At 46.7% G+C, this 14,746-nt stretch overlaps 1 protein-coding gene across 5 annotated transcripts in view; it reads left to right on the top strand.

Annotated features, from left to right (window-relative positions):
- NEDD4 (NEDD4 E3 ubiquitin protein ligase) overlaps positions 1-14,746 on the top strand; it is a 519,020-nt gene that overhangs the window by 488,754 nt on the left and 15,520 nt on the right. For all 5 annotated transcript variants that reach the window (XM_082253414.1, XM_082253413.1, XM_082253415.1 and 2 more), the window contains 2 exons: positions 13,023-13,082; positions 13,163-13,270. In XM_082253414.1, coding sequence (XP_082109540.1) covers positions 13,023-13,082; positions 13,163-13,270 — 168 coding nt within the window. The remainder of the gene's footprint in view (positions 1-13,022; positions 13,083-13,162; positions 13,271-14,746) is intronic.

Genomic DNA, 14,746 nt, shown 5'->3' with positions numbered 1-14,746 from the left:
GGCTTTTTGCATCTCTCTAAAACACATAGGGTCCTCATCACGCATTGACTTGGCCTTTGTCAATTCCCTGATGCTTCAACTTGTTCGCTCTGCGGTGTATTTGCCTGGTGCTAACTCCGATCATACTCCTTTATCAGTCATTGTGGGATTCCCCCTCACGGGCATGGGGAGGTGCATGGGGCTCGAGTTCTGGATGGCTTGAGGAGGAAAGTGTGGTGTCTCAGGTGACCACTGCCTGTTCCACGTATTGGGAGGACATCATTTCCTCAGCGACCCCCTTTGTGGTGTGGGATGCATTCAAAGCCTATATGAGAGGGAGATATATTTCGGCTTTAAAGGCAGCCAAGCAGGATCACAATTCTACCCTACGCTGGCTACAGAGGCAGGAGCGGAGCTGTGAGCTTGCTCATGCTTCGTCCCCTTCCCCTGTTAGAGGAGAGGTGGCAGCTCACTCTTCACATCACGGAGTTAACTCAGATTTCTTGGGAGCGGAGAGCGGAAACCCTTTTTGAGCCGGGTGATAAGAATGGCAAGCTGTTGGCGATGTTGGTGGCAAATCAGCGGGTGCAAATTAATATTCCGTGCATTTTCACCCCTACTAGTGAACTGCCTTCCGAACCCGGAAATCATTTTTGAAACATTTCTGACTTAGTATAAGAAACTATACCTGATTAGAGTGTGGCCGAGTTGGAGAAATTACTTTACGACCTTCTTATTCCCACTCTCCTGCCCTAGTGGGGTTGGGCTGCTGGATAGGGACTTCACTATAGAAGAAATTGAGGTGGCTATGATATCTTTTCCCCCACATAAGTCCCGTGGTCCTGATGGTTTCCCAGGAGGGTGGTACAGAATGCATGTGGGGACCCTGGGACCAAGACTTAAAGCCCTATATCAGTATTGGATCAACAAACCATAAAATCAGCGCAAATCTACCCTACAATATATATCTTACAATATATTCAGCAAGTGTCTTCCCGACATCTGGGCTCAGTGAAGATGTCAAGTGACGAAACTAGTAGGGCGGGGACTAGGACTCTGGACATTACCGCTCATGCTCGATTTGCGCTCGCGGCTTTGAATGTGATAGCTGGATGCGAAGAGCACATATACAGATGCTGGAACCCTTAGTGTCGGGAAGATACTTGCTGAATGTTAGGTTTTTTACCTACTTTTATTAAACAAAGAATTTGTTTTATAGAATTACGCTATATGGATTCATTTTTCCTCCTCCAACACGGTATATCCCTACCTGCTGCTTGTGATGGGGAAAATATAGAGTGGATTGCGGACCTGGTTGCTGGATATATATGAAAAGGCGCAGTAGCTGGTTTATAATTTTACCAGCCACTCCATCTGGTGAGTCAGTTTGGGGTGATTGGTGAAAGGAGCACACTAGGTGTGGTTTGGCACGCAATTTTTCACAGAAGATTCGTTGCACAGAATATACTCACCTTTCTGCACTTTATTTGAATGCGTTTGGGACTTTATTAGAAACATTAATGGATGAACATTGTTTATTACTTTTTTGTGATTTTCAATAGAATTTTTTATTGATATGAATTGTTATTTCACTGATATGAATTGTTTTTCATAACATCATTTTTCAACATTTTTATCACTATTTTTACAACATTTTTTTGTACTGATTAAGAGAAAAAGTTTTTCTTTTTTCATAATTAATTTTATCCATCATGACTATTGCACTTGCACTTTTTTGTAAAGATATTATAGGATATATAACATTGTGGGGTAGATTTGCGCTCATTTTATAGTTAGTTGATCCATTTTATGCTGCGCACACCTGCAGACAATTAGCTGGAACTATATATTTCTTGATCGCAACTTGCTGCCACTGATCGTTCTTGGTGCCAGATCTCTTTTCACAATATCAGTATTGTTTTGATCATGATGTATTACCCAAATCCCTGTCAGAGGCTCATGTGATTCTACTGCCGAAACTGGGCAAGGCTTTACTTGAGTGTTCTTCATATAGAGAAATTGCTCTGCTTAACCGGGATTTAAATAAATCCTCACTAAGATTCTGGCCAGCAGGCTCTCACAGGCATTGCACTAATAGACATAGACCAACTGAGGTTAATTCCAGGGAAGTCAACAGATACCAACCTTAGAAGGCTATTTTCCCACCTACAAACCACGCACGATGACACAGGGGCCTGTGTTGTGCTCTCCCTAGATATGGAGAAGGCCTTTGATTCAGTAGACTGGGGCTATATGGCCTCAGTGCTGTGTCGTATGGGCTTCAGTCCCCATTTTATGGCTTGGATTTCCTTATTATATTGGTGCTCTAAAAAGCATCACTGAAGATAGGCACTGGACTTTCGGCGCCTTTCCAGATAGGACGCTTCAGGGATGCCCACTCTCGCAATTTCTGTTTACCCTCGTGATGGAGCCTATAGCACTTAGGAAGTTCACGGCAGTCAGTGCTCTACGGGTGGGAGGAATAAGAGAATGCACAGACCTTCTCATATTCCTACAGGATCCTGGGTCATGTCTTCAGGCAGTTTTTGACATACTGAATACCTTTTCCATTTGCTCGGGGGTGAAAGTAAACTGGGAAAAGTCAAGAATTTTGACAATTGATAGTGGAGCCCAGGCACTGGCTGCCCCTAATGTCCCCATTCCCTGGGTAACACAAATTAAATGTTTAGGTGTTGCGGCCAGGGTGCTGGACTTCATGGCTCTCAATCTCCATCCCCTAATTCTGGCATTTAAGCAGGGTTTAGAGGCTTGGAAACATTTACCCCTGTCACAAATCAACTTAATTAAAATAAACATCCTGCTTATTATCTTATACGTCCTTAGAATTTCACTAGTGTGGATCCCTAGCTCTAATTTTAAAAGGATAGAAGGTCTGTTTAGCTCCTTTTTGTGGTCCTCCTCGCACCCCAGATTGGGAATTCGGGTTCTCCAGGAGCCTGTAGGCCAAGAGGGTGTTGCCCGATCTTTATAAGTACTTTTTGGCCAGTCAGATGGTCTATGCGCGTAGGTGGTTGACCAGGGACGATGGAGATGCAGCTATAGTTTTGGAGGCTGCACTGGTGGGTCCTTATGAAGGACTCCATTATCTTTTGTTTCGGGAACCGCTGAATGGTAGGGCACTGACTGGCTCTATAAAGGTCACAATTAAGGCATGGGACAGGGTGAGACATATTATGCAACCAGAGGCTTGTGGAAATACTCCTGCTTTGGAAATACACCGCTTTGGTTCAACCATCGCTTGCCACATTTTGCTACCATTCCAGACCCTTGTGTCTGGGTGGTGAAGGGAATTAAACAGCTGAAAGACATTGTGGATGGAGGGCGGTTGCTTACAATTGATGAACTTAAGTCCAGATTTCAACTCCATAACAGGTTCTTTTTCTACTACCTACAGCTACGAGATGCTCTCTTTTCTCATATTGGTGGTAACACCCTGCAGTTCCAGTCTTCTGACTTGGAGCAGTTGTTGACTTCGGAACGTCTTCCTAAGACACTGTCTGTAGTTTACAAGGAACTATTCTTAACCCGCCCAAAGCCAATTCCAGACACCCCAACCTGCAAAAAATCATTTCAGGGAGGTGGCAAAGTCATTTCATGGAGGGGAGCCCCCCCCCCCCCCCACATGCCGCCACCCCCCCCCCCCCCACGCACGCCTGCGCCGCACCCCCCTTTCCAATTTAACACTACCAGAGAATAATGAAATGTAATCAGTATACCTGGTCACTGGTGCTGGTCACTGGTGCTGGTCACTGGTGCTGGTCACTGGTGCTGGTCACTGATGCTGGTACTGTTCACTGGTGCTGGTACTGTACTGGTCTGGTAACTGGTGCGGGTACTGGTCACTGGTGCTGGTACTGGTCCACTGGTGCTGGTACCGGTCACTGGTGCTGGTACTGGCCTGGTCACTGGTGCTCGTACTGGTCTCTGGTACTGGCCTGGTCACTGGTGCTGGTATTGGCCTGGTTACTGGTGCTGGTTACTGGTCCTGGCCTGGTCACTGGTGCTGGTACTGGCCTGGTCACTGGTGCTGGTACTGGCCTGGTCACTGGTGCTGGTACTGGCCTGGTCACTGGTGCTGGTCACTGGTGCTGGTACTGGCCTGGTCACTGGTGCTGGTACTGGCCTGGTCACTGGTGCTGGTACTGGCCTGGTCACTGGTGCTGGTACTGGCCTGGTCACTGGTGTTGGTACTGGTGCTGGCCTGGTCATTGGTGCTGGTACTGGCCTGGTCACTGGTGCTGGTGCTGGTACTGGTGCTGGTACTGGCCTGGTCACTGGTACTGGTGCTGGTCACTGGTGCTGGTACTGGCCTGGTCACTGGTGCTGGTACTGGCCTGGTCACTGGTGCTGGTACTGGCCTGGTCGCTGGTACTGGTGCTGGTACTGGTCACTGGTGCTGGTACTGGTGCTGGTCACTGGTGCTGGTACTGGTGCTGGTCACTGGTGCTGGTACTGGCCTGGTCACTGGTGCTGGTACTGGCCTGGTCACTGGTGCTGGTACTGGCCTGGTCACTGGTGCTGGTCACTGGTGCTGGTACTGGTGCTGGTCACTGGTACTGGTGCTGGTCACTGGTACTGGTGCTGGCCACTGGCGCTGGTACTGGCCTGGTCACTGGTGCTGGTACTGGCCTGGTCACTGGTGCTGGTACTGGCCTGGTCACTGGTGCTGCAGCTGGTCACTTGCTGGTACTGGCCTGGTCATTTGCTGGTACTGGCCTGGTCACTGGTGCTGGTCACTAGCTGGTACTGGCCTGGTCACTTGCTGGTACTGGCCTGGTCATTTGCTGGTACTGTCACAGAGTGGGGTGTCACAGTGTCACGGTCCCGCGCGCGCCAAAATGCCTCCTGGAGTAGAATGTGGCTGTAGTAAAGAGCAAAGCCGCTTCTTGCTCTTTGCAGCTCCTCCCACAGGCGGAGTGCATGACTCGTATCACTCCGCCTGTGAGCCGGATCTACTTCGGCTCCGACGTGATGTCTGTGCAGGCTCAGCTTGCTGACAGCTGTCACACTCTTGCCTGCATCGATCGATGAGTCATCTCATCTGACTCACTCACTCAGACTGACTCACACACAGAGCCGGGATATTGCCCTGAGCTCGCGGGTGTCCGTGAGCTCCGGGCGGATAGCGGGAGTCTCCCGCGACTTGCGGGAGACTTGAGATGTCTGCAATTCACAAATGTAGGGAGAGGTGGATGTCTGCGATACCTGACCTTCAGGGCGATGACTGGGATGATATGTGGGATTACCCTTTTAAATACTTGGTGTCTTCCAGAGATCGCCTCATACAATAGAAGATTCTCCATCGGGTTTATACTCCGGCCAGGATTGCTGGGTTGTATGTCTCTGGCTCTGCGAACTGTTTGCAGTGTAGGCACTCTCTCCGGCAGACTTTTAGCATGTATTTTGGCAATGCCCTGATAAAGCAAATCTGGCGGGAGGTGGTTAAGACTTGAAAATGTTGCGGCTCTGAGGGTGCCTCTTGCTCAGGCAGTGTGTCTTCTCGGCTTGGTGGAGGAGCTAGCACCATTGCTGGCACAAAGGACTGTATTGCCTGTCATTTTGTTCTGTGCGCTTAAGGCCATCCTGCTATACTCGAAGAGGGAGTAGACGCCCTCATTGAAGTACTGGAAGACCCTCATTAATAAGGCTTTACCCTTCTATAAGGCTATATATCAAAATAGAGGTTGTCTTAAAAAGTTTCAAAAGGTATGGCAGTGCTGGATCTCAGATTTGTCCACCCTTGACTGAGGTGGAGGCACTCTACCACGGGTGGTGGCAATGGTAATTTTGGTTGAGCAGGGGGGACACCTCCGGAGGCTTAAGCAAATATGTCACGTACCTAAATAACCATTTGACGCAAGCAGGTGATGCAGACACTTGATATAAGCTGGGGGCCCATGTGGGGTAAACATTACCATGCTGAAATGTTACTTGGATATCCTTTGAATATATTTGATTGTATGATGCTCTTTAGGTATTGCACTGGAGAGGGGGATTTTTTTTTATGTCGTGGCTATTGTATTGTTATTTTCTGCTGCACTTAGTGGTGCGCATTGTTTTGGATAACTTGTTTTGCATGTCTATTCATAACAGTAATAAAAATCATTTTCTAAAAAACGAGCATTGAATACACACATCCCAGAGCGTTACAGCAGTTTCAATCATAAGTCAGCCGGCAATGTCTCACCAGACTGGAAACCTCGCAGAAACGTCACTTCCGATAATCCTAAACTTCACATGCAGTCATTTCATTATTTGGCGCAATGGTGGATGGGTGTTTTTTACCTGGTAAGTCACTCATTTATACACGATTAAAAAAATTTAAGGAACACTTTAAAAACACATCAGATCTCAATAGGGAAAAATATCATGCTGGATATCTATACTGATATGGACTGAGTAATGTGTTAGGAACTAAAGGATGCCTTATTGTTTAATGGAAATGAAAATGATCAACCTACAGAGGGCTGAATTCAAAGACACCCCAAAAATCAAAGTGAAAAAAAAATGATGCAGCAGGCTAGTCCATTTTGCTGAAATTTCATTGCAATAACTTAAAATGGTACTCAGTTTATACAATGTGGGGTGCCATATAATAGTTTGTATGGCCCCCAACATGCTTGTAGGATGGTGTCCTGGGGTATTTTCTCCCAGGTATGGACCAGGGCATCACTGAGCTCCTCAACAGACTGCGGTGCAACCTGGCCGCGTCAGATGGACTGAAACATAATGTCCCAGAGGATTTAGCTTAGTTACGTGTGGGGGCTATTCAGTGGTATCAATCCCTTCATCCTCCAGGAACTGGCTTCCTACTCTCGACACATGAGGCCGGGCATTGTCATGCACCAGGACGAATCCAGGACCCACTGCACCAGCGTAGGGTCTGACAATGGGTCCAAGGATTTCAGAGTCTGACTCTGGACTCGGCCTCAGCCGGAGTGTTTCTTCCTCGGGAAACACTCCAGACATTGCAGGAGGCAATTCAGCTGCTGTTGTTCAGCAGACGGTCATCCCTCCGGGTTTGCATGCGCATGCTGGGCTGATGGTGTCCACCCTCAAGGTGGTCTGTTTTTGCTAGTTCCACACAAGATCTTTGCTAAAGAGTTTTTGGTGAAATGGATCAAGGATCCACGGTCTCTAGAGGTGGTTCACTCTCCGGCTCTTCAACAGGGAAAATCCTTCTTCCCCTGTATTATTCCAGGTTCTTATATAGCGCTGTCAATTTACGCAGTGCTTTACATATACATTGCACATTCACATCAGTCCCTGCCCCCAAGGAGCTTGCAATCTAAGGTCCCTAACTCACATTCACACATACATAGTAGGGCCAATTTTATACAGGATCCAATTAACCTACCAGCATGTCTTTTGGACAGTTCTCTCAGCGGAAGCCAGCCTGTCCGTGTGGGGAGGCGTCCTCAGCACAGATGTGCTCATGGGGGTCTGCCCTTTGGCAGAGCCCAGACTGCCAATTAATGTACTGGAACTCCAAGCGATCTGACTTTGTCTGGCTCATTGGACAATGGTCTTCAGGGGTGTCCAGGACGTATTCATTCGGACAATGCCACGGCCATGGTCTATGTCAATCACCAAGGGGGCACAAGAAGTGTCTTGGCGGCTCGGTAAGTAGCCGGCATTCTAAGGTGGGCTGACTGATTTGTTCCAGCCAAACTTCTGCCATGATTCCTGTGCAGGTTTCAGGCAGAAGGGATTCCGGGCATTCTAAAAGCTCCAGACTGTCCTCACCGGTCTTGGTATGCCGATCTGGTACCGCTGGTCACCGATGCTCCTTGGGGACTTCCTCTTCCTCCCAAGGACCAACCTTCCATCCTGCCTTACAGTCGCTGGCTTTAACGGCTTGGCTGTTTAACACCAGGTGCTGAAGGATGGAGGTTTTTCTGAATCAGTGATTCCTACGCTGTTAAAAGCTAGGAAATCTGCCTCTAGGAAGATATACCATCGTACGTTAAAGACGTACATTGCGTCGTGTGAGTCTCTTGGGGTTCATCCTCGCTCCTCCTCGGTGGATCGGATCCTAACCTTTCTTCAATGGGGGGTTAAACAGAATTTCGCCTTGCATACCATCAAGGGCCAGATATCGGGTTTTGGTTGTCTTTTCCCCTGGTTCGTAACTTTTTCTCCTGGGTGTCTGACATTTGGTTCCTCCAGTGCGGGCTCCGTTTCTGCCCTGAAATCCTAATGTGTTGCTTTCAGCTCTATTGAAGTTTCTCTTTAAAAATATTCAGAAGGTTTCCCTGCTTACACTGCCCCAGAAGGTGACCTTCTTGGTGGCTATCACCTCTGCATGCAGGGTGTCTGATCTGATGGCGTTATCCTGTCGCTCACCAGATGGTCATATTTCCGGGCTTGCATTCACAAGGATAAGATGGTGCTTTGCCTCTGTCCGTCATTCCTTCCTAAGGTGGTTTCTAACTGTCTTTTGAATGAAGACATTGTGTTGCCTTCCCTGTGTCTTAGGCCTAAACATCTGAAGGAAATTGCCTTGCATGTCTTGGATGTGTTCCGGGCAATAAGGGAGTACCTGGCAGCTACGGAGTCTTTTAGGAAGTCAGACTCTCTATTTGTGTCAGCCTCTTCTGTGACCATTTCCAGTTGGATCAGATGGTGGTTCAGGCCTATTGCATCAGGGGTCAGGTTCCCCCTTTCCCTGTTTAGGAGCACTCTACTAGGGCCCATAGTGTCTCCTGGTGCTTTCCTTCATCAAGCATCACTGACGCAGGTTTACAAGGCGGTCACCTGGTCGACGGTGCATGCTTTTACAATGTTTTTGTAAAGTGGTTGTGTTGGCATCTGTGGATGCTTCTTTTGGCCGCAAGATTTTTGCATGCTGCTGTTTAGAGGACCTGGTCCTCTTTGGGGGTGTGTTGTTTTTTTCAGGTGAGCTCCAATTGTTTATGGTTGAGCTCCATGTTACCTGGTTGGCTATGGTTAACCTTGGGAATTTTTTGCTGCTGTTTCCCACCCCTAATGTTTGACACTGCTTTGGGACGTCCCAATAGTTAAGAATGACGGGAGCTGTGTCCATCAATGAACGAAAGAGAAAATGGGATTTTTGACTTACTGTAAAATCCATTTCTCTGATGTTCATTGACGGACACAGCACCTGCCCTTCTATGGAGTTGTTTTTTTTCTTCTGACATTGCTTGTAACAAAACTGAGTATCTATAGCAGGAAGTGGCAGTATATCCCCTGGGACTGCCCTTAGGCGTAGTCATTTTTTTTTCCTGCCTAGTGTCCTACTTCTATAGAGGGCAGCATAACCCAATGGTCAAGAATGACAAGAGCTGTGTCAGTCAATGAACATCAGAGAAATGGATTTTACGGTAAGTCAAAAATCCCATTATTACAAATTTAGGAAAACCGTACACAACCTGCAGAGTATTAGAAAATATCTGTACAATTTACACATGCCCAAACTCTATCCTTCCCAGCAAATTAGCACAGACAATGTATGCAATAAGTATGTTGAACAGCTTCCTAACCACTTTACCACCGGAGGATTTTGCTGTCTTCCGTCCAGGCCACTTTTTGCGATTCGGCGCTGTGCAAATTTAACTGACAATTGCGCGGTCGTGCGACGCCGTACCCAAACGAAATTTACGTCCTTTTTTTCCCACAAACAGAGCTTTCTTTTGGTGGTATTTGATCACCTGTGCGATTTTTACTTTTTGCGCTATAAACAAAAAAAGAGCGTTTATTTTGAAAAAATAACAATATTTTTCACATTTTTTTTATATGAAATTCCCCCCAAAAAAAATGTAAAAATCAAATTTTTTTTTAATTTTTGGCCAATTTGTTTTTTGCTACATATTTTTGGTAATAAAAATCACAATAAGCGTATTTTTATTGGTTTGCGCAAAAGTTATTGCGTTTACTAACAAAGGGAAAGATTTCTGTCATTTTTGGTGTTTTTTTTTTTAACGCGTAATGGCGGCGATCTGCGATTTTTTTTGCGGGACTGCGACATTGCGGCGGACAGATCGGACCCTTGACTGACATTTTTGACACTTTTGGGGGTACCAGTGACATTACTGCAGTAATCAGTGCTATATATATGCACTGTTACTGTAAAAATGACACTGGCAGGGAAGGGGTTAATTTTATTGGAGAGGGAGGGGTTAATGTATGCCTGGTGCTTACTGACGTGTGGGGGGGGGAGGTGATAGAGTGACACAAGGACAGATCCAGGGTTCAGCTATTCTGAACACTGCGATCTGACCCGGCCTGTCACTTCAGAGATCCGCCCGCTGTGTTTACACACAGCGGGCGGATCTCCACACTCGATCCCCGACGATCGGGTAAGAGCAGCGGTGATCGCCGCTGCTCCTCCTCTGGCCCGACTCCCGCTGTGACTGAAAACAGCGGGAGCGAGGCTCCAGCGGCGCGCGCGCGCAGCCCACAAGGGGCGGAGTCCAGCGACGTAGGTCTACGTCGCTGGACGGGAACGAGCCACTTTGCTGCAGTAGCAGCAAAGTGAGCGGGGGTATAAAGTGGTTAACCACTTGCTAACCAGCCGCCGTAGTTATACTGCAGCAGGTAGGCTCTGTTACGCGAAACGACGTACATGTACATCGTTTCGTGTAGCAGTTTTTGTGGGCGCGCGCACTGCCGGAGGGGCACGCCTGCGCCAGTTGGCTAGAGGGGGAGCCAATTAGCGGGTCCATTGTCCGCGATGTCCACCGGGCACTAGCGAGTGCTCCCCATGGCGACGGAATGGCGTTCTACCGATGTAAACACGGTAGACGGCTGTTCTGTCAGTGATGAACACAGGGATCCCGTGTTCCTTCTTTTTAGGAATACAGGTCTCTGTGTTCATCCAGTGATCTCATCCCCCACACAGAAAGCACCCCCTAGGCATACATTTAACCCTTTGATTGCCCCTGGCATTAACCCCTTTCCTGCCAGTGTCAGTACAGTAACAGTGCATAGTTTTAGCACTGATTACTATAGTAATGTCACTGGTCCCCCCAAAAGTGTAAAAAATGTCAGGTGTCTGATCTGTCCGCTGCAATGTCGCAGTCCTTCAGAATTGTCACTTTTTTTTGTTTATAGGGCAAAAAAAGGACATCAATTTGATTTGGGTAGAGCCTCAATAAGGGGGTAAAACTTTCCGGTCCTTAAGTGGTTAAAGTGGACTTTTAGACTACCCTATTAAAATGGGCTAACAAGCAGGATTTTTTATTGCAGAAGAGAAATGCTTTGTCTCTTCTGCATTAAAGTTGCCTACTTGCCTGTTCGCCCCTGTGCAGTGAGCTGAGCATGTGCAGCTCACCGTACAAATTCAGCACTTATGACATCATACCCACCCAGGCAATGAAGGAAGCCGGCTGGGAAGATGTCAGTAGCATATGGGGAGCTCCAGGACGTCGCATCATTGGATCCAAGGTGAGTATAGATCCTCTTTACCTTAGGTTTTCCAGGTGATAGAGTTTTCTTACTGCTTTCCTTCCAGCAGTCTCAGTAGTCGTGGTTTGTTCAAGTCCTCTTTTTCCACTTCTACTTCCTGTAAACTCATTACCTGTCCTGAGCTATACAAACTATTCCAGCCAGTTCTTTAGCATATCAATAGTGGAATCTTTGCTTCTAAACAATACATGGTCTTGTGATTCCATATTTATTCTTTAAAAAGCACTAAAATAGCGAAAGCAAACACACCAACCACCAAAAGATCATCTAGTTCAATGTTAAACACTTTTCTCAACACACATTGCTCAGTGGTGGTACCAGGAGCTGAAACTGTAAGAGCACGGTCAGGCAGATATTAGTCCGTGTGACAGTACCCTGTAAAAAGCATAAGGAGAATAATGAAGCCACTGTGGGGCAGATCTAAGTCTGCTGCAGCAGTGGCCAGTGTTGGAACCTCTAAGAAGAAACCATGTATTAGAACATTAGAACATTCAGGCAATTACATACCTTGCTGATAATGGAAGTTATTGTACACTGGATTTAAAGTACTATATAGTGGACAGTGGTGACCATGAAGGGGGAGACCTCATTTAAAAAATAAAATATATTGGGAGAACCTAAATAAATGTAATATATACAGCATACAGCAGGAAAAAAAAAGGAGTTTCAGGAATGAACCCTTTAAATGTATTTTGAGAAAACAAATGTGGTGTTTTCAATATGAGGCTGAGATTCAGAACATAGTTCAAGAGTAACGTTCTAAAGTATTATTTTGCTGAAAGTGCATTGTATGTTTGGAATAGACTTCCAGCAGAAGTATTTAGGCAATCCCCAATAAAGTAACTATAGGCAAAACTTTTTTTTATTTTTTATTTTTTTCAATTTATTTTGGAATAGAGTAAGGGGAGGGTTATAACACCTGTAATTTTTTTTGTAACCAGTAATAAATGTGCATTTACTTATTTTTGTTGCAGGAGCCTGTAAAGCATTGCACCAGTGATCAGCAGATCGCTGATGCCATGTAGGTCTCTTGCTCGTACCTTGTATGAGCAAGCTGATACCCGCTGACAGGAATAATCAATGAACTATCACAGCACCATGGTAGTGTAGGCTGTCTGAACTTGTAGTTTTCCATTCGCAGAACACTGTGAATGAGTGACACGGCCAGGTGGGGGGAGCCCAACATGGCCACCTTCTTTTTTTTTTTTTTTTTTTAATTTGTGACAGCTAGCAGTGGGAGAAGATATATACCCAGTAACTGGGCTCAGGTGATACACAGAGATTAAATAAATTCTCCTACATAACTTGTATCTGTTTATCTGCAGCCCTCTCGCCTTAACTTACTTATCAGAAGTGACTCGTGTAGAAAGGAACAAGGCAGCCAAAACAAATTACACTTTGTGCTCTGGATTGAGACAAATACACACTATAGAGGGATATGCTTTGTTCCTATTTCATGTCAGAGGTTTAAAACTACTTTAAATGTAAGGTGCTAGACCTCTAACCAGTATTTTAAAGATTTTCTTTATCTCTTTTTTTGTTACTTTCATGAAACTAAATTCATAAAATGTTTTCTTTTTTTTTTCTTTTTAAAGGGCTTTTTCGAACTGATTCCCCAGGATCTCATTAAAATATTTGATGAGAATGAATTGGAGGTATAGTACTTGTCTTGTGCATATACTTTTATATTTCCTTTTATATGTGGTTGTCTCTTATTTACCTTTCTGTTTTTCAGCTCCTCATGTGTGGATTGGGAGATGTGGATGTCAACAATTGGAGAGAAAATACAAAGTATAAGAATGGTTACTCTCCTGGACATCAAGTTATACAGTGGTTTTGGAAGGTGTGTGTAATGTTGGTTTATGCAGCATATTTTACAAAGATATCTTTTGTAGGACAAGCCATTTTTTTAAGCATAACCACACTAACCAGTACAGAAGAAGTGATAAAGTTGGTGTTCTGGTGCTCATGAAACCCATTGCATAGCCATTACTGCGATAATTATTAGATAACTTATAAGGTGGTAGCAAAAAAATTCAAAATACAAACAGTAACTTTCTCTGCCGCTCATTGACAGACGCAGTCCTCTTGATTAATATCAAATTGGGTTATACTGCCCTCTACAGGAGTAGCACACTAGGCAGAAGGAAAACGTTCTGGTCACACCTTAGGGGCAGTCCCAGAGGGTATATCCTCTCTCTGCCTGCTACAGGATGTCAGTTTTTTTCTGTCTAGTTAGGAGTAAGGACCTAAGTTCCTTGCTGGGATCTTTGGTCCTGGCAAGATTTTTTAGAAAAACATTTTTTTAGGCAGCTTTTTTCTCCAGTTGTTCCTGTGAGATCTTCAAGCAAGTATGCTGAAACTGGGCGACGGGCTGGATGTTGAGATCCAGTGGTCACCCCAGTCAGCCTACGAGCACGTGCAGGCCCTAGCTCCGCGCTGGGTCGGCCGCGACATAGTCACACTGGACGGGGACTGACCCTGCGAGTTAAACGTCTCGCCGGGACGCCGATGACCAGTTGGTAACTGAGTCACGGCGTCCGTATTGTTCGACAGCCCCCCCACCTCGGTGGAGAGGGGTTCTGTCAGGAGTTGGCGCCCGCCTGTTCCGGTATGGTGAGTAAATGTTCCCCTCTCCCCCTGACGGGTTTGTGGGTGGACGCGGGCTCCTCCTTGGGATGATCGGACCCTCATGATCCTGGATCCCCCCTCTATCCTATAACAGGTCACAGATCCCCCTTTTTGAGGGTGATTTGGTGAATAAGAACCAGGGGGCTTGGTTTGGGAGCTGACGATCCAAAGTCACTGTATGAGTGGGCACTGTAAAGGGACCATGACTGAAGTCAGTGGCTGGCATTACTGTTAGGATGGCCATGTAAGAGGGTGATATGATCCTACCTGATACATAAGGTTGCAATGCCTAGACTACCGCCATCCGCCGCCGCCATCCTCCCGCAGGCCGCACACCTCCCGCAGGCCGCAAAGGCCGATGCCTGCTTGCCGCAGTATGTAGCAGTCGCTGCCATCTTTCCACAGAGGCCGCCATCCTCCCGCAGGTCGCGCGGGGCCGCCATCTTGGCGTAGCCTCGTGTCTCCGGCATGGGGGCGGCCATTTTGGAGATGACCAAGCTACCTCGAGGAGTAGCATGGGAAGCGCCGGAAGGCGTGGAAAGGGGCGGAGCCGCCTCCTTTTCCTGGGAAAACGATCCAAAAGTCTTCCTGTCTGTAAGAGACAGCGCTGAGAGCAGGTTGGTGAAACTTCTGTGCTTTAGGTGGTGAGCCCTTGGGGTCTCTCTCTCTCTCTGTGGGGTCCAAAGCA

The sequence above is a fragment of the Pelophylax lessonae genome (assembly GCF_965119305.1).
Source record: "Pelophylax lessonae genome assembly, chromosome: 4".
Classification (NCBI taxonomy): Eukaryota; Metazoa; Chordata; class Amphibia; order Anura; family Ranidae; genus Pelophylax; species Pelophylax lessonae.
This window is presented reverse-complemented; position numbering and strand designations above follow the sequence as displayed.